Raw genomic sequence first — 27241 nt, forward strand, 5'->3', positions numbered from 1 at the left:
GCTGGGCTCTCCTGAACCCCGACCATGTTTCCAGTAAACGCAAAGTCTATTCATAGACTGAGTCTCTCTCTGTCTCTCTGTTTCACTCGCTCGCTCACTGTGCATCTGAGCTACTACTACTACTACTATTATTATTATTATTATTATTATTGTTAGCCATTATCTGAGTGAGCCCATGTATCCTCTGATAGGCCAGGATCTCAGTCTGCACGGCTGACAGTCCTTCTGTTTGCCTGGATTTCTACGAGGTACGTCGTTCACACACAACTTGTTTTCTGTGCTTTTCCTTTAAATGTTAATACTTTGTGTGATGTGTTTTCTCCTATTATGTATCTAGAAAGTAACTCTGTTCTCTTTCAGTGTCATACTTCTGAGGAAGTAGCTGCTCATGCTCTCTGTTCTATTTCTGTTTTCCATGAACAGCAGTGAGTTTTGGTTTGGGAGCAGCACAGCATCAAGCTGTAGTCAGCTTTTGCTGAACGGAGTCAAAGGTCACAGTGTGACTAAACACATGTTAGGTCCAGGTTTGGTGGGGACTGAACAGCAAAATCCAAAATAACAAACCCGACCGGACTCTCGCTTTACATTCCCAGTATTGCTGATGCGCGATAATGAGAAAAACACAAAACTACCGATACAAATGTTACATTTCACGTGATGTTGCCTCTAAAGGAAAGGTGCACAATGTTTCCACTGCAGACTAGGTTAAAAATGAAACAATTGAAAAACTGAAGAATTACTTTCATGCGTGCCGTCCAGGGGAGCTTTCTGCGTTCAGCATTTAGCTTATTTCTCACAGAACCGTCACATCGTCAAAGCCAGAGAGTTGGCCCACCTAATTAACCTGGAGTCACTGCTGTGCTCAGTACTGCCAACGTCATTATACATTTGATCTAATTATTCTAGCCTGGCCACTGCCTTCATGCGCAGTTCCACTCAATTCTCATCTCCCTTCAGTTCTTCATCTGGGATTTCTTCCATTGAGCTCAACTCCTCCTCGAGGTAGAATTTCAACCAGAGAACAGGAGGAGTTGTGAATGACAGCATTGATTTTCTGAGCTGTTTTAGAAACATAGCCTGCCTGTGGTTATAATGGCAGCAGAGGAAATGAGTAAAGCCATTCCTTCCTTGTTGGTCACACTTCCAACTATTGAGCAATTAAAGTCGGATCAAGAGGAATGTTTAAATTATTTTATTGCTGGCAAAAGATATAGTTTGACTCAGTACTTCTCTCTTTGCAGTGGGGGATAGTTGGTTGCAGCACAGGCTTCATAGCAGTCGAACGGATGCATGACATGCACCAGAGCCAAACATTAACGACTGGACAAAATCCGATCCGATCATTTAAAACCTCAACTTAGTTCACGCCTTCAGAAATCAATCGTCCGAGATCCTTTCAGACATTCTGGATGTAGCAAAGAGTAGAACAAGGGACTGGCTTTTACAAGGCTGCAATTATTCTAATACCGTCACATAAACGTCCACACACAGATTTCAACCACTCCGTCTAGGTTGGCTTCATAACGAACAGCTTAATTTCACCATGGTTGTTCTTTCGTTTTAATTCAAATATTGATTACGAGTAAATTTTAGGAGATCGCAGTAAAACACCAGCCAGTCTCCTTGGTGGAACACGGTCTCACCACACTTCCAGTAAACATCTAATCGAACCTGAACCCCATTTCCAACCCCGTGAGACATTTCCATAAATGAGACACCAGATTCCCGCCCGGTGGCTGTGGTGCCAGCTGACCGTGTGTGAAACAATCAAAACTGGAGCTGAATTCTTTTTGTGCAGCCAGACAGCAGGATGTGCTGTCAGTGCTTTTGTTTAGGCAGACCTTTTTAGAAGCCCAGAGACAAAACAATGTGTACAACGTCATCGGAGTGGAATATAGGATGGGTTGACCCTCAACAACAATGCAGCCATGCTCACATGGCCTGGCTCCACCCTGCCTGTCGGTTATCACTCTGAGAGAAATCCAAAAACAAGTGAAAAGCTTGCAACACTGTGTCGCATTCACCAAACAACGTTCTCCTGAACTGTTTTTGGAATCTGCTGCAGGAAGACACACACACACACACACACACACACAAAAACAACCCAAAGATGAACATGCTCACGAGCGTGTTGTGATACATTTCCTGCACAGCTTTTTTTTTTTTTTTTTTTTTTTTTCACGTCGCCTTGTGTGAGCTCTATATTTAGCCCGGCTTAACTCAGGCAGGAAAACTAAGTTGGGAAAGAATTGAAGGAAGTCTAGTGGTCATTTAGACAAACAAAGCTCACACACAGGGCTCTGCGCTGGCTGAATACACAACATCAGTACGTGTAGCTGAACAAAACAAAGGACTTCAGATGAGAGAATCTGAGAGACCATCTGAAGAGAGGAGCTATGCTGGCTGGAGAAGTCTCCTAGATTCAACTGGATTCTGCTTTTTAAGTTGTAGGCCTGAGGAGAAAAAGGAAATTGGTCGACCCATGGACATCTTGAAAGGCTGCATCTATGACTTGTGTGGATAGTTCCCGGGTATAAAGCGAGGTAAGCTGCATGTGGAAAACTTCAGCAATGATTATGAGTTGCAGTTAGTTAAGTCTGTCTGGCTGTGAGTTACCAACTGAGAAAACGCCACAGTTTTACAGCTAGTCTTTTATGTTGGGTGTGTTAAAATCTACATGTTTACTGTGTTATTAGGCATTTTACCCAGATACAGTTCAACTGAGATTGAATTGTACTTTACATCTTTTTATTCTTGGTCGATGTGTAAGTCCAAGCTTAATCTCACAGTGACATCAGGGTGTTTGTGTGTGTGTGTGTGTATCCATTGCAGAACATCTTCTTCTGCCTGGTAGACATTTATACCACCACCCTGGTGACGTGGAACGTAAAGAAGATGAAAGTGTGATTTAAAAGTGAATATCTCTGTCAGGGAGAGGCAGGTACATGCTGGACTGGCTGCTGCTCTATCACAGGATTAACAACCACATTCTTTTCACACAAGAGAATTTTAAGTGATCAGTTGAGAGAGTATCCATATTTTTAGACAGTGGAATGGAAACTGAAGCGACATGCATGCAGAAATGCTCCTGGCTGGGTTTCTAGCCCAGGGCAAGCCAGCAGTGATAACAACTTGCAGCCAACAGGACAGTGACTGGACACTGTGACCGGTGGCCTTACATGTAACACACTGGTGTAGCTTTAAGAAATCAGAGCAAAAACCTGCCACTGTTGTGAGCAGTGTGCTCTAGTTGCAGACATTTAGGAAGAGCAGCACCAACTCCACTGCATCAACTAATCAGAATAATTTCTTCATTGACCTGTTAGTTGTGCACATGCATGGAGCAAACCGACGGTAATCCGACTCCGCTCTCTGTTTATGCCAAAAGCTCTCCATTTAGTCATCAGCAGTTGTTGGTGTTATCACCTTTAATAATTAACTCACCCTGGCTGCAGCAGGACTCCACTTTCCCACATGTTCCAACTATGACCTGAACCAAGTTTTCTTACTGGAGTCTTTTGACATTTGTTACACAATATGACGTGAGAGAGTCTGTCGGAGACTTCTCTCAGGTTAGCAGTCATTTTTGTTTTTTTAAACACCTAAAACTATTTTTGACCATTGATTCCTAAAAAGACATGCAGTTTTTTTTTCTCAAACAGAAGGATGGCTCCCACTGCGACAGACTGGCGACCTGTCCAGGGTGAACCCAGCCTCTCGCCCGAAACATTCGCTGGAGATAGACACCAGAACCCCTCCTGACCCCACTAAGGGACAAGGGTGTAAGAAAATGGATGGATGGCTCCTACAGTTGCAGTTTCTCTATTGATCAATGACATCATTATTTCTAAATGCTGAGCAGGTGAAGATGAATTTAAAAAAATGTGATTGTGTCAGTGAATGAATTTTACAAAACCAACTTTTAGAGCATTGGGTCTTTGTATCCGTTAACTCATCGGGCCACTGGGTTTATTAGCTGAGCCCCCTGTGAAAGCAAAACGTCACCCCTGAAAAAAATCCAACAAAATGGTTGGTTGTGAAGAGACACAGGGTGAGTGGATCCCCTTCTCTGTTACATGGTAGCTGTTAGCTACCAAAATTGATTAACTGATTTGATTTGAGTTGTTGGAAATATGCAGAATGTTTTTTTTTGCTGCTGATTCCAGATAATCAGGTTTCAGTTCAGTCATAGGAAAACAGATCTTCCCTTCATCCCTGTAAGTTATCAGACATGTCTGACTGATCCTGCCCAGAATTTACAGTAAAGTCAATTAGTAACACTGCTAAGAAAGTACTTGAAAATACCACCTGTTATCTTCTGTTTACATCAAGAAGGAACAGATTGAACTGTCCGTCCATCCATCCATCCATCCATCCATCCATCCATCCATCCATCCATCCATCCATCCATCCATCCATCCATCTATTTTCTTACACACTTGTCCCTGATGGGGTCATCAGTGGTGCTGGTGTCTATCTCCAGTGGTCAACAGGTGAGAGGCTTCAGTTCACCCTGGACAGGTTGCCAGTCTGTCGCAGCAGATTGGATATATAATATAAATTTTCTATCAAGAAACAAAACTTTGATATAATTGGTCACATTGTATTTATTTTTCACAAAACCAATCCTTTTTGTGTTGGGAATTATGCTCGTCTAGGTGTAGATGATCCCATTGGTTTTCATTCAGAACATTAAGATCTAGATGTCGAGTGTTCCATGAAAACATGGCTGCATCAGTCTGCAGTTCCACCGGGCAAGGAAGGAAGCTGCAGCACAGCATGTTCTTGATGTGCGTCCTCGTCTTTGTGGGAGTGAAGAGCCGGTGCTTCAGTCCAATTAATGAAATCTATCAGTGTGTTCCAGGTCCATTTGGCCGATGTACAACAATGTGTCCTCACTCTGCCGAATGTCAAGTGGTTGCATGAAAGGCCTGATGGAGGAAGAGTACACACTGTACATGTTGTTATGAATATGCGTCACACTGCCGCACGGTTTGCATGAATTAATGATTACGAGTCTGTCTGTCAAAATCAGGCCTGCTGGTCACTTTTTGTCCTGCATCTGTTTTATTTGGTTTGATCCCAGAGAATGGGTCATCAGAGTTCAACTGCAGCTTGTTTTTACCTGTAAATGTGAGACACACTGATGTCCCAGCTGTACCTCAACCCTTTTCTGCACCTAATCAACTCAACCCCTCCTGTACTTATGTCCCCATTTCCTGATTTCCCAACCTGTAGAGGCTCAATCTAACTATAAACTGAGACAAATTAAACAGGTACGTAAAGAAAGTGCTTCATGATGGAAACAGATAACATCTTTTTAGCTCAGTTCCATCTGTTTTCTTGAACCTAACTTTTTCAAAGTCAGTTTGATTTTTCATTGAGCTTGCTCAGTGTGCACATAGTCGGGGTTAAGACGGGGGCAGCACAACTGTTTACCTTCAGCATCAATACAATTTAATGCAGGTTGGTGCAAAGTTTACATTTTGGCCCTGAACCAATACTCGCACTGCCACCCTTGTCCTTCACATGCGTGCTCACACCAAAGGGTTTGAAAAAGAAGTGTGTCCTAATTCGCTGGAATGGTCTTTCGCCTCGCCCCCCTTTGCGCCCCGATACACACTTCAGTTCAACCCGCATCCACGCTGACATCAGCAAAGTGAATCACCCACAGTTAATTGCTTCATGCGATGTTTTGCATTAAAAGACGGAAATTTGGCAATTACCACTGTGCAAGCTGTGTTGGTCATGAAAGATATATATGTATATTTTCAAAATTAAAGTATTGAAATACTTTTTGTTTCACTCTACTGTCAGATTGCTATGCCTGATCGTACTGCGCAGACCCAGTGGCACCAGGCCACAGGCCCCTAACATTAGGACGAAGCTAAGCATGCTAAGCCACCAAAACACAATTAGCATTATCATTTACTTGTTTGTGAATCTGGGTTAAAAAAATTTTTTTTCAGAAGATGTTGGTCAACAACAATCTCAGACACTGTGCCTTCAGGCCGTTAGCGCATCGATATTAACAGGTGTGGTTCTACTCTCTGAGAAATAAGCCTTTCATTAGACGAAAACGTTTTTTATGAAACAGCCTGGTGAGGATATTGGTCTTCATTGACCTCTTAAATAACAATCGATGACGTCCAAATGGTTAAAAACTCTCTGAATTATTCATGCGTTCTGACTCCTCACTCTGGTTCACATGTTTAGGCCACAGGCCAAAATGATATCTTGTGCCTCTGCATTTAATCATTTCCATTTTCTTGTCTTCCAGCTTATACTTGAACAACAATAAAGCAGCTTACATGTACTTTTTATTCCTGAAGATGATCTTTCACACTGTCGAAAGCCACTGGCCAAACAATCTTGCTGGGTTCCATCTGGGAACATTTTTTGTTGACGCCTCGTCTTTCGTAGATTTTTCTCGCTCCTTGCATCGCCTGCAACAAAATCAACCATGAGCATATTTGTAAATATATTCAAACAAAGGTACTACCAGACAATGTATCCAACTAGAAAATGATTTTGTAAGACTGACACTCATTTACATGAGTGACTATAGAATTTAATCAATGAATACCTTAATGATATTACGTTTCTGTGCTACACCCACCACTAATCTAACTGCAATTTAAACACTTTTAGAAGGCAATCTCACCAAAAAAGAAGAAACCAAAACAAACACAATATACGATTGTGAGCAAATTTAGTTTGGTAGTTTTAGAAATGATGGGCTACCACTGGAAATGGGTCATTAAATGTAGTAAAATGTATGGGAATTGATCTTATCTGGAAACATCATGTTGTTTTTCATCTTGTTTGGCAGTAAAAAAAAAGAAAGTTGCTAAGAAACAAAACAAATAAATAAATCATAAAATATAGACGTATCCTTTACAAAGAGGCCAACACCGTGGTGATGAGCTCTTGCTACTTTGAAGGCACGACAGTGGTTATAAAAAGTGTGAATTATTGCTTCTATGTCATGCCTGGAAGAAAATATTTAATTTCGGAGAGATGTCTGAGATTAAAAACTAATGCCACACCATTTGTGTGGTTAATAAAATTACTTCAGTTTTGCGTTTGTTAAAATACCAAATGTTTCGGGGCATCCATAATTCACTGTCCTCAAGACAGTTAAAGAAGAGTTCAAAGAGAAAGAGCATCTAGCTGCTGGAGGGAGAAATAGATTTGACAGTCATCAGCGTAAGACTGGAACCCCACATTTCCTTAATAAAACTTCCAGTGGCAGAAGGTACAAAGAGAAAAGGAGTGGCCCCAGAATAAAGCCTTGTGGAATCCCTCAACCCCCCCGACTGATTGCACTGATGATGATGATTTTTATAAAAACCTGTGGGAGGGTCCATTGGGGTTTCTGATCTGAGCGACATATGCAACCGCCCAGGGTGCCATCTTGTTGGGGGTGGCATTAGTGTCTCTCCCCCTACCCCTCTGTTGTCAAATCCCCCCACCCAGAGAATCTGGATGTCAACAGTACCTAATTGTAGCATACCCCAAATAATTGTGTGACCACTTTTTTGTGTGTAGCAAAATTGCTGTAATTTTCGATTATTTCTGATAGATTTTACACCTTGTTTTAAATGCTTGGAGGAAAGAATTGATAAACGCTCCCCTCACGTCAGACACAAACTGGATGACAAATGACACAGATTGTATTCATTGCTGCTGCGCTTTTCCTGCATTTGTACAGGTTAGTGGTCAACCAAACACTCAGAAATGTTCCCTGAAAATGTAGTTAAACTGTGTGGATGTTTCATAAAGAGTCATAACATGATCTATAAACAGTTTTTTATGTTAGAAAGGTGGTTCGCCCAGGGCACCCAAAAGGCTAGGAGCTCCTCTGGGAGAGTCATGTAATGGAAACGTTAGGTCAGTGAGGCGACTGTCAGCAATAGCAAAATATCTCCTTGAGATCATCCTGTGACACAACTTATGATCTGGTACTAAAGGTCGCGTCTCGAAGTAAAAACGATTAAACTCTGAAGGCACAGAGGAAACAACAGTACACATTTAGATCCATCCTGTCTTCTTAAATCCTACATTTCGGATTAAATCGCAAACTAGGTCCAGCACAATGAGTTAAAGTGTCTGATATTATAAGAAACCCAAATTCTCTCTCTTTCCGTGGTTCTCTTTGTGTCTGTGTGTGTGGGGGTGTGTGTGTGTGTGCGTGTTTGCGTGCACAAGATCACATGGAAAACTGCTGCTGCTCCAGGCTGCTGTGTTTACCAACAAGAGGAGGAGGAGGTGGAGGAGGTGGAGGAGGTCATACAGTGGAGTAGCTCCACCATGGGAGGCTCTTTGTGCTCGTCAGCCAGCAGCAGCCTGCAGCATGCAGCAGAGCTGGATGTATCACTAAACAGGACCGCTCCTTAGCCTGGACGTTTGTGTAAACGTGACGGCTTAGCAGGTAAGACTCGACTCTGAAGCCTTAAATGATGATCGTTGATCTGCCCTTTAATGCCTCAACAGAGTTTAGTGGAAGTTTTGAGATGATTTGACTTTAAGCTGCTGCTTGTAGCTTCACCGTGGGGTGCATGCCAGCATCAGAACATCACGTTTATAAAACAGAAGAATGGATGTGAGTTTATTTGTGTGAACCTGAGAACCAGTAATAAGAGATGTTTGTTTCGCGCTTGCCACTGGGCATTAAGTGATGCCGCCGAGCCAGAGGGAGACACACGGTGACCCCTCTGTCTGTCAGGGCAGAAACAGACCAAGTTGTGTCGCCACATCGTGCTGCTGCACCGTGAAATCAGAGGCAGGAGCCAGCAACAGCACACAATATGAAACTCATGAATGTTGGAAAAGTTGCGCTGAGTGTGTGATGTTTGCAAAAGAGGAAATTAAAGAGAATGCTGTTAAAACAGTTTCTCTGTTGACTGTGTGACTGTCACACTGTGTTCCTCCACACAGAGCTGCTCCTTTATTCTAATCGCTGCATTAGACAATATACAGTATATATACTATATATATATATATATATATATATATATATATATATATATATATATATATATATATATATATATATATATATATATATATATATATTTGAGGCTGGATTCATTTTTTTAACTCAAGTTAACATTTTACTGAAGAAAGTCACTTCCAATGCTTTTGAAAATCCATATCCGGTACGAGGCCGGCGTTAGTCTGAATGGACGGTTTGTGTGTCTGGATTGCTTTCCTCTCATCCAGTTCAAGCACAGATTGAAGAGCCCTACTTTAATGATCATCTATAAAAAGGAACACTCAGTAAACATGTTTTTGCAAATCCAAATAGATCCCAAAGAATACAAAGATGAATCATGGCCAACATGTAGCTCCAATACACAACCTGTGTCATCTCAAGGCACTGCAGGACACAAATAGGTCCAATTTATTGCCACATTGAAACCAAAAGTTCACATAAAATAAAAAATGAAACACATGCATCTTTTTTCCTCACTACCTGAAGTTAAATTAGACCAAACGTCTCTTGTTTTTGGTCTAATTGCCAAAGTGATTTCTATTTGCTAAAGTCCAGGTTGAGCGAGAGAAAGTTATTTGTTGATATCTTCAAAGTCAAAAATGTACATACAGTAAACTTTATCAGTAACTGGTAGTATTGTTTTTAAACTGTATGATTTGGGTCAAACCTTTTGGGTTTCCTTTCACAAGATTGTCGCCATAGTGAGCTGGAGTTCTGGTTCATTCATAAAGACATTAACAAATAAATCTCCGGTATACTCTTCATTATACTAGCTGACATTTAACAGGAGAAGTTTGGTCTGCTTTAACTTCAGACAGTGAAATAAAAAGGAAGTGCCTTTTAATTCAATGGACGTATTCAGTCCAGTAGAGACTGGTAAATCCACCAAGGACTAGTTAAGAAGGGTGATGTTAGTGGTTTTGGGGCAACTCTATTTTCCAGAGATGAATAAAAAAAGTAACATGTCCAGTACGTCTGAAGATACATAAAAAATAAGTAAGTGTCTAATAAAAAAGCTAGAAGACTTCATAACATATAGACACAATGGGTTTCATTGACATACAGACTATAAATCAATATTAGAAATGACTTGACTCAATGGCTGTGTCAACAAAATACCCAATGAAATATGGAAGATAACAGTTTGGCAGAAAGAAAATATTGTTTAATCTTCAAGATGCAAACAGTGGATAATCAATTATTGGATTGTAGTTGATCCATCTCAGATCCTGTTTCAGGTGTTTCTAATTAACATATTTGCATGTGTATGCTTGTTATTCTATTTATTTGGGTCTATTCAGTCATACTTAAATTACTTACATCACTCATATATATATATATATATATATATATATATATATATATATATATATATATATATATATATATATATATATATATATATATATATAAAATATATAGAGAGAGATAAAACTGATGCTGAGTAACAAAGTTCCTGCAAAAAGAAGAAGCACAGTATCAAAACTAATTTAACAACAAAAAATGAAACTTTCCTGGTATATCAACCCATATATATTTGTCTCTATAAATTTTATAGACAAAAATAACAGAAATCACTACAGGTGTTTTTATCAAGGCTGCTCCATCCTTAAACAATACAACATGTGGATGTCTTTAAGTGCACAGCTTTGAGATTTGAAATTGGATTGATTAATTCATTCACTACATTCATTTGAAGATAAAAATGGTGGCTAAGCTTTTCAGATTGTGCAGTTATTACATGAAGGACCTTCTGAGCTTTTCCTGCCATCACTATATCTGGTTATTTTCACAGAATGAGTGACAAAGCTCTCTGGTTTCCCAGTGCACTTTGTTTATTAACCGCTGCATGTAAAGCACCATCTGCTGGGAACATGGTTTAAAACAACAACAGGATTTGAACAGTGAATCCCTCTTGCCATGTGTTTCGTCGTATCGGGGTTTGAACATGAGGGAAGGATGTGTGCTGTGTTATTTAGAAAGTGTGTGTGTGTGTGTAACTACTTTTGTTTAGTCATGTCACTGTTCAGTCACATCACCGTGTTGTTTAATATATCAAAGGATTACCGGACCGTTTGGGGATTAAAGTTCAATACTTATAGTGCCTCCAAGTGTTTGGATAACTGTTATCTTAATTTTAAACTAGATTGTGTGTTTGTCTAGAAGCTGCAATCAACGCTTTTAATGCATAGTTTTGAAGCATTGCATTGGAAAAAATTGATGTAAATAGCAGAATTTAAAAAAAAAATCTTTGTGAATTTTGCAAAAACGTTTTTGTATTCACTTCAGGTGGTTTTTCACGTTTTCTAACGGTGAGATGGAAACACATTTGCCTAGTAAGACCTAACTTGACAAACTTTTCCATCCACCGGTGGGTCTGTGCCGACCAGAGGCATGACACTCAGAAAAATGTCAAAGTTCAAACATCCAGCAAGGAGGGAAGGCCGGCGAGAGGCACTACAGCATGAGATGGCAGTGGTTTTTCTCGTTTAGTGGCTTTTCAAAACTTAGCGTAAAATTCTTATGAGAATTGGACGGAAACATAGGGAAAGGTGATTCAACACCTTCAAGATGTTAAAGATAAAAAATATGTACATTTTGTGGAAAATTCTCAAAACAAACCATAGAAATCTGAAAATCCAAAGACACCAGCAACAACTGAACTACTGACAAACCAGGAGGGAATCAGGCTTTGGCTTGTGGTCTTCATGGGGGTTTTCACAAAACATCAAACCGTTGTGATTAAAATTTTTTTTAAAACAAAAGTATTCTAGTTATCCAATCACACTTTCACACAAATAGACTGACCAATCAGACCTAAATAGGCTTATGGTTGCTAGGTGACCAGACATACACTGTGGTATGGGCAGAAATATATTTAAAGGCTAGATTGTCCAATTTCATATGTGCACTTTTCTGCTTTTTGAGATAAATAAATCAAAGAAACGGTACGTACTGCTCTTAGCATGCTGTGGGGGGCCACACAAGTTCAGTCGAGAAATGAACTACATTCAGAGTTAAAATCATGCAGCCAATTCCATCCAATATAAGTCATTATAACATTAGGTCAGAGACAGTAGATTGTAAAATAAAAGCCTGTTCTGAGATAAACTCCCTTTTTAAAAGGAGGAAACATTCAGCAGAGCCTGGCTAGGCATTAGCAGCAGGGCCTCGATAGAGAGACAGTAGCAAACACAGAGGCCGGGTCAGGTGTGTACTTTCCACAACACAGGAAAAACAGACAGAGCACATGCAGATACATAACAGGGTGTAAAGACAGCAGGGTGATGAAAGGGGTCAGCATGTTGTCTAGAAGAGTGGCGCCCAAAGTGGGTCCTCAAGGGCCGGCATCCTGTGTGTTTCAGTTCTCTCTCTGGTTTAACGCACCTGGATCAAATGATGGCTCATTACAGGCCTAAGAAGAACATTGACCTGCTGAGGAGGTTGTTATTACCACCAGGGAGGAACTAAAACATGCAGGATGCCGGCCCTCCAGGACCGACTCTGGGCACCTCTGGTTTAGAAGTAGCAGCTGAACATATTACTGGTAGATTATTCAGTCATTTACCACTAAGTGTTGTAGACATTTTCACTTGTGTTTCCAAAGAGGTTTTCTGTTGACATGGTGATCCTTGTTTTCTCCTCAACTTCTAGGGTTTGCTGTCTGTCTGCTGTTGCCAGGACAGCCCTGAAAAGCAGAGCGAGCCGAACTCTGCCTTCCCACCACTGTGGCACTATGGGATCCTCCACTCTGGGCAAGGCGGCTTCTCTCGATGCGCTGCTAGTTGAATGCATTCACGCGTTCGGTGAGAGACGCACAACATCTTAGTTGATGTGAAGAACTGACGTTTTGTGATGGGCTGTTAGCGTTGGCATTATTTCATGGTAGTTTACATTTTATGCTATTCTGGGACTTCCTTCTCTTCACAGATGATAACGGTGATCTCCATGCCAACCTGCTCCCTCGTACCATGCTGCTAATGCATCGCTGGTATGTTACATCCTCTGAGCTGGCAGGAAAACTACTAATGATATATCCCATCTGGCAGAACAAAAGTCCTTATGCAATTTATTTTTCTTCAAATATTAGCATAAGTTATTTTTTCTAATGGATCCTTTTCCATACAACTGCCCAGGAAGAGTTTGCTTTTAGGACCAACACACTGGTGGGCCTCAATGCACATCGACATGTTATTTGTAGTTGACTTTAACAAGATTACATTTTTGTACCAATGACCAATCTTTGAACCTGCAACCAGTTTCCGTTTAGTTTATCTATTTTTATCATAAAGTCCTTAACCAAAGTCTACGTACCGTGATGACAAAGAAGACGGCTGCAGGATGACCAGGCTGAAGATTTGCTATTTCATGAGGTAAAGAAATAAACCCATTTCAGACTCCCAGCAAACAATGCTGTCCAATACAGAATTGTCTTTAATTACTTAAGTTTAACTCCACCTAATTATGATTTCACACTTTGTATTTTTAAGACTTAAAGTCTCTCTCAATGTTTTTGTTACATTTCTTAATGATTAATGTTGTAACTTTAAATAAAGTCAGAGACCTCCTGGGTTTTAGAAGAACAACTCGTTGGATGAGGGCAGTTCCAGCACATCGGGGCCTTTCTGCACCTTAACACCTGCTAATGTGAATGTGCACATGTAGGTTCTGGATAGTGACCTTCCCTGCAGAGTTCAACCTGGACTTGGGACTGATCCAGATCACAGAGGAGTTCAGGGAGGCAGCCGCCCAGCTTGGTTGTGAGGAGCATTTTAAACTCATCGACATCTCAGCCATGTAAGCCACCAAACACGCACACCCCCACCCGCACATGCCCACATGCCTACACACCCACGCCCACACGTCTGCACACACACCACTGTAGAAACTAAAACGATTGATTGTTGCTTCTTGACAACTGATCTCGTTACAGTTGATTTTTTTTTTAAATTTCCAATGCATATTTTGCATGAGAAAGTATGAGTATCTGAACAGCAGCTCACTCTGTTACTAATGCCTCTCTCTAGTCTCTTTTGTTGGACTGGGGGTCTCAGTAGGAGAATTGTTATGATTATGATTCTTTTGCCAGATTGATCACACACTGCAGTGAAAAGGCATCCGATTCTTCGGCCAGGATTTGTTGCGAGTTACCCAAAGTAGTTATGTTCGTCATTCTTGCATGAACAGCACACCCCAGCTGATCCCACCAGTGTTCAGTGGGGCTAAAGTCTGGACTGTTCGAAGGACCTCTAATCCTCTTCCCTCATTCCAACTTTCAGTCAAACTCTGCTCTGTCGGGGCAAACATCTGCATTTTGTGGGATAGAGTTCAGACAATAGTTGCTAGTCTGAAACTAGCGACATGTTGACAGAAAGCCTTGTTTTCATAGAAGGGAAAACTCCATCCCACACCATCACACCGCCTTTACCAAAAAACTGTCTTGCTCTGCATGGAAGGACTCAGTTTTCACAGATGGGAGCCACATTCCCAACATCTGGTGCTAAAACTAATTTATTTTAGTGCTTTAAGGCTAAGATTGTGAATAAGAAATTGGATTTTTTTGCCCGGTAAAAAAAAAAGGTTATCTAAACCTCTTATGAGTTGTGTTTAGAAATGTGCTGTTATTTATGGGGTAATGGACAGACTTTTCAACGATCTAAGATGTCTTGCCAAGAATAAGAGTTAAAACAATCCCATTTCCTTCTCTGTTACATTTATATTTGCGATATTACTATTTTACTAGAATGAAATTCCTACTGAGTAGATTGGAATTTCCAAATACAAAGTAGAAAACAACACATAGAAAGCCCACTGAAATTTGAATCTGATGTCTAAAGCTTAAAGCTGTGCACATCCTTAAGTTCAGTTCTGCACAGAAAACAGACTGAAAGAAAGAAACGGTTACAGTTTTTATGTTTTCTGTCCCGTTAGGCCATTAGCACACGATGTGTCTTAGAATCTCTATTCATGAATTTATGTACTTTCTATGTATGTTAACCCTCTATGGCATGACTTTTTATTTTTGTGGGGAAGAATTATTTTCCTGCATTCTTTGGGAGCTTGGTGGTCCCTAATTACATGTCAATCATAAAATCGGACTCTGACACCTCCTGGAACCAGATTTGGGTTTGTTGCCTCAGGGTAACATTGGTCTAGAACACCAAGATTGTCTACACTGATTATGAGAAATGAAATACAAATCAAACAAAAACTATATTCATAAAAAAACTTTTTTTTGGACAAAAATATGTCAAAAATCATGCCCCCCAAAAAATAAAATAAAGGAGCAATGTGAGGTACAGCTATGTGGTTTGTTGCCTGAGGGCAACGCCATGCCATAGAGGGTTAAGTGCAGAGAATCAGGACAAATACATTATTAGCAAATATTAGATTATTAGCAAATAGATTTTGCAACCAGAACTGACTCTATTATGAAGATAAATGAATAATTCTTTAAAAATATATATATGTCTAGCAGAAAAGAATACTGAGTTTTACTCACATTATTAGAAAGTAGCTGGACAACTATTTATTCAACTTTTATATTTTTAGTTTACATCAAGATTGGTTAAAAATTGTGGTGGCTGTAACAACAGTCATCAATCTAATCACATGTTCGTTCATCAGCCTTGATTTTGTCCAAATAACACATTTTGAATTGCTTCAATATTTAAGATTCTAGCTGGTGTTGCTCAACACCAGTAACAGTAAATGTAAATGTACAGTAGAAATACTACAATGCATTATAACAGTGAAGATTTCTGTGAAGAAAAGAAATGATTTGTTTTGTTGATTGTTCCTTATTGCTTTTGGCTGTAAACATTTAAACCCCTAAACTAGAACCGTCCTGCTGATTTGACTGGGTTCAGTCTGCCAGCTTACTGCTTCTGACCTGATCTCCTTACAGCCCATCATACGATTGGATGCGGAAGTTGACCCAGAGGAAGAAACAAGCCAAGAAAGGGAAAGCATCGCTGCTGTTTGACCACTTGGAGCCTGTGGAGCTGGCAGAGCATCTCACCTTCCTGGAGTTCAAGTCTATCCGGAGGATATCGGTGGGTCAACCTGTCAACCTCTGAAACTGATGGTGGATGCACAGAAATCTCTTTATGCTGTCATATTGAATAAATCATTGAAAAGTTATTTCAGCGACTCGGTTCACTCGGTGAAACACATTCAGCACAGACTGAAGTTTTCAAGCCTTTATTTTCTGGTGACTGATTTTCAGATAACAGCTAATAAAAACATGACATTTGTGATTAGGATGTCAAATGAGACCAATAAAAAACAACAACATTTTAATACATTTTTAATGTGGGCTTAATGATAAACGTATTTAACGTTATTTTCAATAAAGTAATTTTAATCTGACAGATGAGCCTCATCAGAACTCATCATTCATAGGACGTTTCCGTATTTGGCGAAACGTTATCAGCGGTGACAGTAGAAGAAAACTGTAGTGCAGATATAAACCTTGTATGAAGAGGACTTTAGTCAATATGAGCAACATGATGGGAAGTTGCTCACCTGCTACAAAGGCTGGCTGGTCTCATGGAAAACTAGTCATTTTCCCCAGGCCTGACTGATTACAAATTATACCCACAATAATGGAAATATCTGGATTTAGTGTTTTCAAAGTGAGAAAACGGAGACAATCTAGAATAATGTTGGAGTGTTTTCAGCTGAAATGTAATAGTGATGAGAGAAGCCTGCTGCTTGCGAGAGTAATTCACTTTTAAGTGTACAGTACGGTACTTACACGCTTGAACAGGAAGTCGGGACATTCCAGATCACATATAAAACTTTTTCCAAATATAGAATTGTAATTTAAAAAATTACAATCAAATCCTCTCGCTTTATTATTCATGTCTAATTAATAATTGTTGCGACATCAAATAAATGTTGTTGTCTAGATTTCAAGGAAATAAATGACCTTTTTTTGACCCATACATTTTTTTGGTTCCTACATTTTCAGCAGAATCCTGTTTCTTTTATTTGTTTTGTTTTTTTATCTTCCTGCAGAAAATTTTACAGTAAGCAGTTAGTTGTTCCCAAGGGCGTAGGTTTGGTCTAAGTTATGGTGGGACCTTACAACTTACTGCGCCCCCCCCCAACCCTCCCGCACCGACCATTTTTGACCAGTGGGGGGGGGGCACAACATTGGCTTAATAACCCCCTCCCCCCAACCATAACCATAACTTGATCATGCATCTTGTGTATACAACCAGATACAGTCATACTCAGCAGATCAGTTCAAGAACACTTTACTTTTTCCTTTTCAAAATTCAGCAAACATTACAAGTAAGATAAAAAGAAATATCCTCTGGATCTACTGATTATACAACAAACACAATTGCAGATAAGAACAAAAAATGACTTCTTGCACTTCAGGAAAAAGATCCAATTGTTGAGATATTATTGCGTGATAGATATCTAACTTATGGGTCCACTCACTGTACTTACAGCCGAGGTAGCGAAATAACTTCTAATGTCTGTCGTGCTTTTCTTTTTTGGTGGCGACATGGTCTCGGAGACTCATAATAAATGTCAAACTCAGAAGGAGACGCGTTCACTTTCAGCACCATGGACCAAGCTTCCGTTCCGCGTGTGGCCAGCTGGCCGCCGCCTGTTGCAGCTAATCAAAGAACGTAGATCCACGTTCTTTGAGCCAATAGCGGCATGGGTCGTCATAGTTCATAACAGCGAATTTTAAAATGAATGCTACCACTGCGTAGTATGTTGAAATATTAAACTAATCAATGTAGATTTTCGTTTATTTATTTTGTTTTTGTTAAAAAATACATATGTTTTTTTTTTTTTATTAATATGGCAAAAATTGGTCGGGACTATTTTATATCCCTTGAATATTGGTCGTGACATGTCACGACCGTCCATACCCAAACCTACGCCCATGGTTGTGCCTTTCATTTAACTGACTGTAACATTAAAATCCATGCAGAGCTAAGTTACATTGCATAGCCTCCATGAAAATGATTCGTATAAATGAACCTTGGTAATAATTCTCATTCGTCTGCAGTTCACTGACTATCAGAGCTACGTGATCCATGGTTGCCTTGTGGAAAATCCAACTCTGGAGCGCTCCATCGCTCTCTTCAACGGCATCTCACAGTGGGTCCAGCTGATGGTGCTCAGCAAACTCACACCTCAGACCCGAGCAGAGGTCATCGCCAAATACATCCACGTGGCTCAGGTAACTCCTAAAATAGGCTAACTGATAACATGATTATATTATTTAGCACATTTTATGTAAGCAAAAAAAAAATGATATTCTTGGCATTTTTCATAATTTCATTCATTGAACTCTCTTGAAAAGAGCCCAATGGATATTAAATCATGTTTAATGAAGGGGAAATTATTTACAAACTGTACCTGAATGCACCGTGAAGCCTGTGCATCTATTAAGAGTCTTCTGTCACTAAAATAAACCAGCTGTCACTGACAAACATGTCCAGACAACTTGGTTGATGGTGATAAATATTTCAGAGCAAAACAGCCAACAGAATCTCTGACACACCAAGTCAACTCAAGTCAACATGAGACTTTGGGCTTAAAGGCAGCAGATGAGCAGCATATCTTTTTCAGAGTTTTATTACAGACCATGGCACTGACTGATCTCTGGTGAACATTGTTAAAGCCAAACATCTTATCCCTCCCCTCTGTTTTCTCAGAAACTGCTGCATCTTCAGAACTTCAACACTCTGATGGCGGTGGTGGGAGGCCTGAGCCACAGCTCGATTTCTCGACTAAAAGAAACTCATGCTTACCTGGCGCCAGAAGTTCTGAAGGTACTGAACATGGGCCACGCTATGCTATTCCACACACTGATTTCTTCACTTACGTTAATGTAAGAAAATGCGAGCCCCCATTAGCCTCTGCAACTGGTCTATCTGTTTACCCATCTATGTCACATGAGCTGCTTCAAAAACGACTGTGACTTATTCATTACATGATGCTGTTTTCCTATTGCTGTCCCAGATTTGGAGCGAGATGACAGAGCTGGTCTCTTCCAACAACAACTACTCCAACTACAGAAAGGCCTTCAACGAATGCAGAGGGTTTAAAATCCCCATCCTGGGCGTTCACCTGAAGGATCTGATCGCGGTGCATGTCGTCTTTCCTGACTGGGTCGGTGACGGCACCATGGTGAACCTGGTGAAGATGCATCAGCTGTACATGACGTTCAATGAGCTGGTGTCACTGCAGAGTGTGGTATCCCAAGTGGAGCCCAACATGGACCTCATTTACCTTCTGACGGTGAGGGCAGCTATTTGCTTCAGGCCTCTAATTTTATATAGAACATAGAGAATATATGTTTCACAGTAAGCTTCATCTGAGATTATTGACTTTAGAAATGGAATCTAACACCAGAAATTAGAGTTGGTCTTAGGTAAAAGTTGTCTCAAAAAGCATCACGATGTGTCAAATATCCATCATCTCTGTCTATACTTCATTAAGCCTCTGTGTTAGGGTTTGGCCATCATTATGATTGTTTTATGACTTTTACCTGAACGCTCATATTTTTCAGCTTTCTCTTGACCTTTATTACACAGAAGATGAGATTTATGAGCTGTCGTTGCTAAGGGAACCACGTAACCCAAAATCGCAGGTAAAGTTCTATTCCAAGCTATGATTCTGAATTAAACACACTATATGCTGGTAAAAGTCTGGCTGTTATGGTGGGATGAGGCCAGTTTAGTGGTGCTCAAGTCACAGTGAGCAGCTGCCAAAGAAGGTTTTATATCCATTTGATATCTGTCATATTCAAACTCTTCTTCCTGATTATCTATGGTCTATTGTCAACATGCATTGACGTGTAACTCCCCTGTTCAGTCTGTGAGTTTTCTCATGTTTATGTTATTGGCAACCTTTAAATTTTACCAATATGTTTTATGACTAAGTGATATTAGCATTTTGGAGCTCCAGAGAACTTGAATCTTATAGAACATTTCAGAAAGGAGTTACAGATTAGTGGTTGTCAAACTCCAAGTCCTCAAGGGCTAGTCGCCTGAAACTTTTACATGTGTCCCTGGTCCAACATACCAGAGTCAAATGGCTCATTTTGTCCTCAGCATGCTGTCGTCCTTCCTGCTACAAATCCAAGTATTTTATTTCGGTGTGTTAAATAATTTTTAAAAAGTATATAAAAGTTGTCCAACGCTGGCGCTTGAGGGCTGGAGATTAACACCACTGGCAAGAAGGTTTTCCACTCTCACAGTCTTGGAATTATAACCAAAGATAAATTGTCCAAAATATAAGTGGAAAATAAACTTATAAATAAATATTATGAGTTGAATGAAATTATACTGACTCCGTATTCTCAGCCTACATCTCCAACTACTCCCAACAAACCTTTGGCCCCACTGGACTGGGCCTCTGGGGTTACCACCAAACCAGATCCTTCTGTGGTCAGCAAGCACATTCGCAAACTAGTAGAAGTGAGTAAACCTTCCAATTTTTAATAATGCCTTCAAACAAAAACGAAGATAATTGACATTGCATGATGCTACATAATGTCATATGATATTAATTACCTGTTTTTCTTCTACTAGTCTGTTTTCAGGAATTATGACCATGACCATGATGGCTATATCTCACAAGAAGACTTTGAGAGTATTGCAGCTAATTTCCCATTTCTGGACTCATTCTGCGTTTTGGATAAAGATCAGTGAGTGTGAAAAATAACTTTGACACATCTGTCTTCTGTCATAGCAAATCAATTTCCCTAATTTAGGAATGATTTGGTGGATTGTGGAAAACTTGTGGCGATTGGTCTATGCTTTACTTACGGTCTGCAGTAATGCTCAAGGAAGATCGAAGGTTTGCTTTTTAAAAAGGAATTCATGATTGGGATTTCATTCAGTGCTGGAAATTAGTTTGCATCCCCTCATCACCAAATTCAAAGCAATGTAAATTTTAGAGGATTAACCAATTTGTCTGAGACATTCTTCTTTCAGAAAATGGGAAATTTGTGTTTACGATCACTTACTAGCTGGTACACTCAGCTGGATTGAAGTCTTACTCATCAGACACAAACTGACACTTCAGATAGAAACTAGACAGAATGGGAACAGCCCAGAAATCACAAAGGCACAACCCTATCACAAGAGCTTGCACAGCTCCTCCATGGTGTACAGTACACACTCTTTACTTGGCAGTGAAAACACCAATCGCACCGCAGTCATCATTGGAGTCACTGTTCTGGTGATTCAAGTCATCCATCTTTGTTCAGACCCTCAGCATGATGCTATCCTACCTGTTTATGACAGTCAGTTCTGTGTTATAAGGTTTGAAAGCCTGACATTGACTCTTCCAACCATCCTGATAGTCCATGTTGATGTTAAACTTACGTCAAATACATATATAAGTAGCTGCTTATATATGTAATGTGTATATGCTGTATATATGTATATATATATTGGATTACTTGGGTTGTTGGTATGGATTTAATGTCAACACAATCACCAGAAATATATTTACAAATTTATTTTACACAATTGCTTGGCCCCTAGATTGTGGGATGTTTTGCCTCCATTTTTATGCTGCTTAGATTGTATTGATTCCTGCATTTTCTTTCAGTATAAAACAAAAATCAGATAACTCTGCATTGATCTAAAGCAGCAAAAAGAAGCAAACTGGAAAAAAAAGACTCCCTGCCACCAAAACAATGAATATTTATCAAATAATAAGCTGCATGCATTTGCATCACTGCCATAAACTTTGTCCATGACTAAAAGATCTCCAGTGTAGCTGATGCTCCTGTTTCCTCCTCCTTGTCTTCCTCTGCATGTCTTCATCAGAGACGGATTGATCAGCAAGGATGAGATGGTTGCGTATTTCCTCCGGGCCAACCCTCTGCTCCAGTGTAAGATGGGACCTGGATTCATTCACAACTTTCAGGAGATGACCTATCTGAAGCCAACCTTCTGCGAACATTGTGCTGGTTTTGTACGTATTTCAACAGTCGCTGGATGTGTCAGAAGTGAATTATGTCGATTGATGCCAAACATGCTGAATGTATTAATACATAATGTCATCTTTTACTATTGAATTATTAAATTACAGAAAACCAGGTTAAAAAAAATAAAAAATTAACAGCTTATAAAAATGGAAAAGAAAGGGGAAGCAGGTGAGAAGCCGGCTGAAGTGACAGGTAGGTTTTCTTATAAGTCCAGAGTCCAGCAGTGTTTGTTCACAGACGTTGCGTGAAGGGAAGCGCAAACCACCAGAAGGCACAAGCAGGACCTCTGGCGTCCAGTAGGTGGCGGAGGGATTACATGCACAGGAGAATCACTGCTCATCAATGCTTCTGTAATAAGGGCAAAAACTGTGGAGATGAAAGCTGATCATCTTATTAACCCGGGTTTGAGGATGGATGGATGGAATCTATCACATTATGAAAACAGTTTTACATATTTGGTAGTTCTTTGGATCCTAAACTAGAGGATCACCTCTTGTCACCTCATTCTTCTGAATAAGGCGACAAACTCACAGATTGGAATTTGTGAGCACTACACTTTAAGCAAGACATGAGGTGTTCTTCTGGGCCCCCTGTTGGACTGTTTGTCCTAAGCAGCTTGCCGGTCCGCTTGTGTTTTCTAACACCTGTTCTGGGTCCCAACGGTTGGCATGAAACCCAGTAGGCTGCTGTGACTGTGTCTGTTTTCTCCATCCATTATGTAACATTTTCCTCTTTTTCTCCTTCCACGTGTGCAGCTATGGGGAATCATCAAACAGGGATACAAGTGCAAAGGTGCGTCTGCTGCTTTATTGTAAGAGTGACTTTCATGGATATGAATTCACTTGTTAGCATCTCCTCTCTTTTTTCTTGTTTTGACACCAAATTTATTAGCAGTAGATATAATAATAAAAAAAACATTTTTTTTACTGACGCTGCTTGAATACCGCAGGGATGATTTGAGCCAATAAATGTGTTTGCCTTGCAGACTGTGGTGTTAACTGTCATAAACAATGTCGGGAACTGCTGGTTCTGGCCTGCAGGAAGCTGATTCGCTCAGGCTCTGTAAGCAGCGGCTCTCCAGCCAGACTGACCCACAGCTCTCTGCCCAACAGCCCAACGCTGCCCACCTGTAAAGGTTGTTTTCAGATACTGTTACTCATACGCAATATTCTGGTGTTATCAAGATTTGGCTGAATGTTGTCATAAGTTAGCCTTTTCATAAGAGTAAATAAATGTAAGTCTGTAGTAGTGGTACACTGATGAATCAACCCCATTGTTCTCAATTTTGCGTGATCGGCCGATACTCACATGTGAAGCCAATATTATTTACCGATCTTATCTTATCTATGAACGTCTAAAAACCAGCCACTGTCCTCTTTTGCTCTGCCATGAGAGAGGTTTGACTGTCAGCCCACCCCACCAGGTCATGTCTGCATGTTTGCGGTTACCAATAATCACCCCCACACTCCACTCCGTTGCCAACTCAACGACCTTCTTGCTATTTTCATTAACATTAAAGACAAAAAAAAAAAATCGTTATTGGAATTGGCAGGTCAGAATTTTTAAAGATCATAATCGGTAATCGGTAATCTGTAATCGGTAATCAGCGTGAAAACTGCAATCGGTGCGCTCCTAGTCCTTAGTAACATCTTATTGTATTCAGTATTAAGTTACTAAGTACTGAGGTACTGGACTTTAGGTCAGTAGAAGTATTAACACTGTGATAAAACCATCTCTCTGTTACTCAGAGTTATTTTTGTTCAGTTGGTGTTCAAATTTAATGTGCAACTGGGAAATCTATTTCTCTTTGTAAAGCTGAAATATTATCTATTTGTTATCATTTGCATGATAAAACTAGATTTTTTTTTTTTTTTAGATGTAAAGCATCTCAAATAGCTGTTTATTATGGCCTTTCAAAAACCCATCAACAGTTCATTCATTTGAAATAGGGCTGTCAATCAATTAACATATTGTCCACAGGATTCATGGCTAACTTGCCATTTCTTGAAATTGTATTAGATAATTAATACAATTTCAATTACAATTGAAATTACAATTTACACAAAAAAGTGTTTATGATTGCTTATGATATTCTTAGCATTGATGTGGATAAATATGCTTATTTCATGCAAAATTATTTTTATTATAATTGCAACAATACCAAACATGACGAATATTATCAAGAATATTCTGCAAAAAAAATTGATAAAGGAACCGGATTCTCTAAAACAAATTGCCAGAGCTACTATTAAAGAAAACAAAGTGCAGTGTATGAAATGTAACAGTGGGGAATGTAATACAGAACATTACATTTAAAATGTTGCTAAAATTAGACTTACTAGTTTGTGTTTGTGCCGTTTTCACATGTTGGGTTTATTTGACGCAGCCCTGAAAAACAAGAAGAAGATCTGACTCTCCAACCAAAAGTCTAATAATCATGTTTAGTTTTCCTGAGGAAGTTTCATTTGGAGATCATTACAACCAAAAAAGTTTCATTAATTTACAGATTATTTCACATTAGCAAACCTTAACAGCGCCTTTCAAATTAGACGACGCAGTGACAGATGTAGCAGGCTGAGATAACTCCTCGTGCCTTTGTTGTTTTTGTATTTATAATTTTTCATTTGCTCACATAAGTTTAAAGTAACTTCAATAGTGAATATTGGTACTGAGTGGCGCTCTCAGCTGCTCTAAGCGCAAACAGTGCTGAGTAAGAAGAGAGGTGGGCAGGAGGAGAGTTTTCAAATGTGACTTTTTAAAGAACTAGAAATCAGCTCAAACAGAGAAGGAAGAAATGCTCAAACTACAGCGCAGGCCGGGACCAAAGCTACGGAAGCCTGTGTGTTAAAAAAAAGACCTCATTTAAAGGAATCTGCATTTTCATTGACTTTGACAGTCCTAGTTTTAAAATAAAACTGGTCTATTCTATGCAGTATAGGACAGACCACAGTTCCATTCATTTAAATGAAGTGGACTCTCATCTTAAGCTGTGCAGGTCTGGACAGTGTCACCGTTCATGATCCATTATAAAGCTGTGTGGCACGCTGTTGCTGTACATTGTTTTTGAACGGAACATTTTATTTATTGCTTTTTATGTGCTCCTTTTGGCCATCCACTCATTGTCATTGCTTGCTTTTACTTGGCGAGAACAAATTCACATATATTCCCCGTTGTGTTCCCTTCTCCAGACGAGGACGATGTGTTCGAGTTCCCAGCTGTCGCCCCGGCAGGCCCAGCTCCGGATCCTCAGTCCATCACCCTGATGACCGGCTCGGCTCAGAGGATATCTGTGCGCCTGCAGAGGGCCACCACCAGCCAAGCCACGCAGACCGAGCCCCTGTGGTCTGATCTGGGCTGGGGGTCCGCAGACAGCGGCTCACACACGTTTCCTAAAATGAAGTACAGGACTCCCAGAAAGGCGTCTAAGAGTCCAGGTGTTGGCAGCTGGGAAAACCACAGTAACAGACAGCAGCACGGAGTTTCCACTCAGAACTATTTGAATTGTCAGAACAAGCGCGACGTCTGCGAGGGACGGAATGGAGAAACGAACAGGATGGAGGTGATGAGACTACATGGTTCAGATATTTGGATTAGTAGCAAATAAAATGAGCCTACAGGCCACACAAGACTTCTGCCTCATTTCTTGTTTTACAGCGCCCCTTAAGGGAAGTGATGCAAGAAAACATAAAATAGAGATAATCACAAAGTAATCTATAGTATATCTATGTATATATGAATATTAATGCACTATAACATAACACTATAACAATGCACTGGAGGTTGAGATCTGTGCTATTATTTATTTATTTATTTATTTTTGGTGATGGCAGTTTTTAGGTTGTTTCCAGGAAAATGCATTTTGACTTTTCAAACTCAAAATGTACAGAAATAGACATTTTAGATGTAACGTAATATGATGAGGCAATATCTGAATTACAAGTTTTGAATTGAATTACTGAAATAATTCAAATATTCAAATATTGAGCTACACTTAATATTTTCTTATATTTTGAAGTGTCAAATGTCCTTATTAATACACTGCTCAAAAAAATAAAAGGAACACTTAAACAGGTGTTTAACACTTAAAGTGTTCCCTTTATTTTTTTGAGCAGTATAGTTAGATCATCCTAAAAACATGGCGAAGTATGTCATTGAACCGATGAGCTGTCTTGTGGCCCTCGGTGTTATCGAACTGAAAGGCAGCTCAGACCACAGACTCAGAGTACAGCTGGTAGACCTGCATGTATAAGGGTGCAGATGAACTGTATGGTGGAAAATATGGATGGCAGTAAGAGAAATAACGTTTCCTTCACCTTTGTTTTCCTTAAGGACAGCTGACTTGGCCACAGCAATGAAGGCCAGGAGCACAGGACCTCCAGGACCACTAGGACCACAGGGAGCAGGAGGTTCTTCTCACTGGGGAAGACCTTGGGATGCTTCAAGTCCCCATTCAGTGACTTGAAGTGATTTCACCCTTTCTAGACCCCTGGGTAGGCACATGGCTGCTACCAAGGAGAAGCTCAGTGGATCGTGAACACCTGCTGTGAATCAAATCCTGAGACCACAGAAAGCTTTAAAGCTGTAAAGGCTCCTGAAAAGACGACACGTGAGGATTTACAAGTGAAAAAGTGTGCTTCGGACACAGCTCAGTGGATCAGTCTTTAATTAAAACTCAAAGGTTTGGAGAGAAAACACCCTAAATGAAAGGTCAAAGTTTCCTCTTGAAGAGGCTGATATCTCTGGGCACATACTGTATGTACATAGTGTGTTTATAACGTGCTGCAAATAAAGGGAAATTGTTATTCTTATTAATAGCAACGTTGTTCTGCAGATGGTTTTGAAGCTTGGTTCATTCTGTTCACTCCATGTTCATTCCAGAACAACTCAGTTCACTCAGATTCAGAGTTAAGGTTGCAAACAGTTCAGTTAGGCAACAATCCAGTCCCATTTCCTCTGGATCAATAAAAATGCAACTAGTTGCAAAGGGTTCAAAGGAAATCAACACCTTGTGTTTTTATCCTATCCTGGTAAAAACCAGCTTCTTTCAGTGGGTCTGGGCTCTCAGCTGCTGAAAACGATTGTTTCCTGGAGGTGTGGACTGGATTGAAGTTTTCAAATTTTCCCAATCACTAATATTTGTCCCTGACGTACGCGATGCAACAGTACGATGTTATGAAACCTTCCTGCATCGTAAACAACCGACATACGCGGCTTCCCTGGTGAAAAAGTAGCATACTTTAGTATACTCAAGTATATTTTAAATA

The 27241-nt window shown here is 40.0% G+C and overlaps 1 protein-coding gene across 3 annotated transcripts; it reads left to right on the forward strand.

The window, feature by feature from the left end:
• The first annotated feature begins 2225 nt into the window (after positions 1-2225).
• On the forward strand, positions 2226-26807 carry rasgrp3 (RAS guanyl releasing protein 3). 3 transcript variants are annotated; one of them, XM_023327042.1, is made up of 17 exons: positions 2226-2543; positions 12653-12804; positions 12929-13031; positions 13309-13371; positions 13664-13795; positions 15906-16053; positions 18036-18209; positions 18688-18804; positions 18995-19273; positions 19545-19625; positions 20341-20454; positions 20569-20684; positions 21817-21964; positions 22733-22769; positions 22963-23112; positions 25166-25536; positions 26307-26807. In XM_023327042.1, exons 2-17 carry the CDS (start codon positions 12735-12737, stop codon positions 26313-26315), a joined length of 2112 nt encoding a protein of 703 aa, XP_023182810.1. In that variant the 5' UTR covers positions 2226-2543; positions 12653-12734; the 3' UTR covers positions 26316-26807. The 3 variants fall into 3 exon arrangements, with proteins under 3 accessions (XP_023182810.1, XP_023182808.1, XP_023182809.1); XM_023327040.1 differs by having other exon boundaries at positions 26312-26807; XM_023327041.1 differs by lacking the exon at positions 2226-2543 and adding an exon at positions 8363-8434 and having other exon boundaries at positions 26312-26807.
• The last annotated feature ends 434 nt before the right edge of the window (positions 26808-27241 follow it).

The sequence above is a fragment of the Xiphophorus maculatus genome, chromosome 22 (genome assembly GCF_002775205.1).
Source record: "Xiphophorus maculatus strain JP 163 A chromosome 22, X_maculatus-5.0-male, whole genome shotgun sequence".
In the NCBI taxonomy this organism is placed as follows: Eukaryota; Metazoa; Chordata; class Actinopteri; order Cyprinodontiformes; family Poeciliidae; genus Xiphophorus; species Xiphophorus maculatus.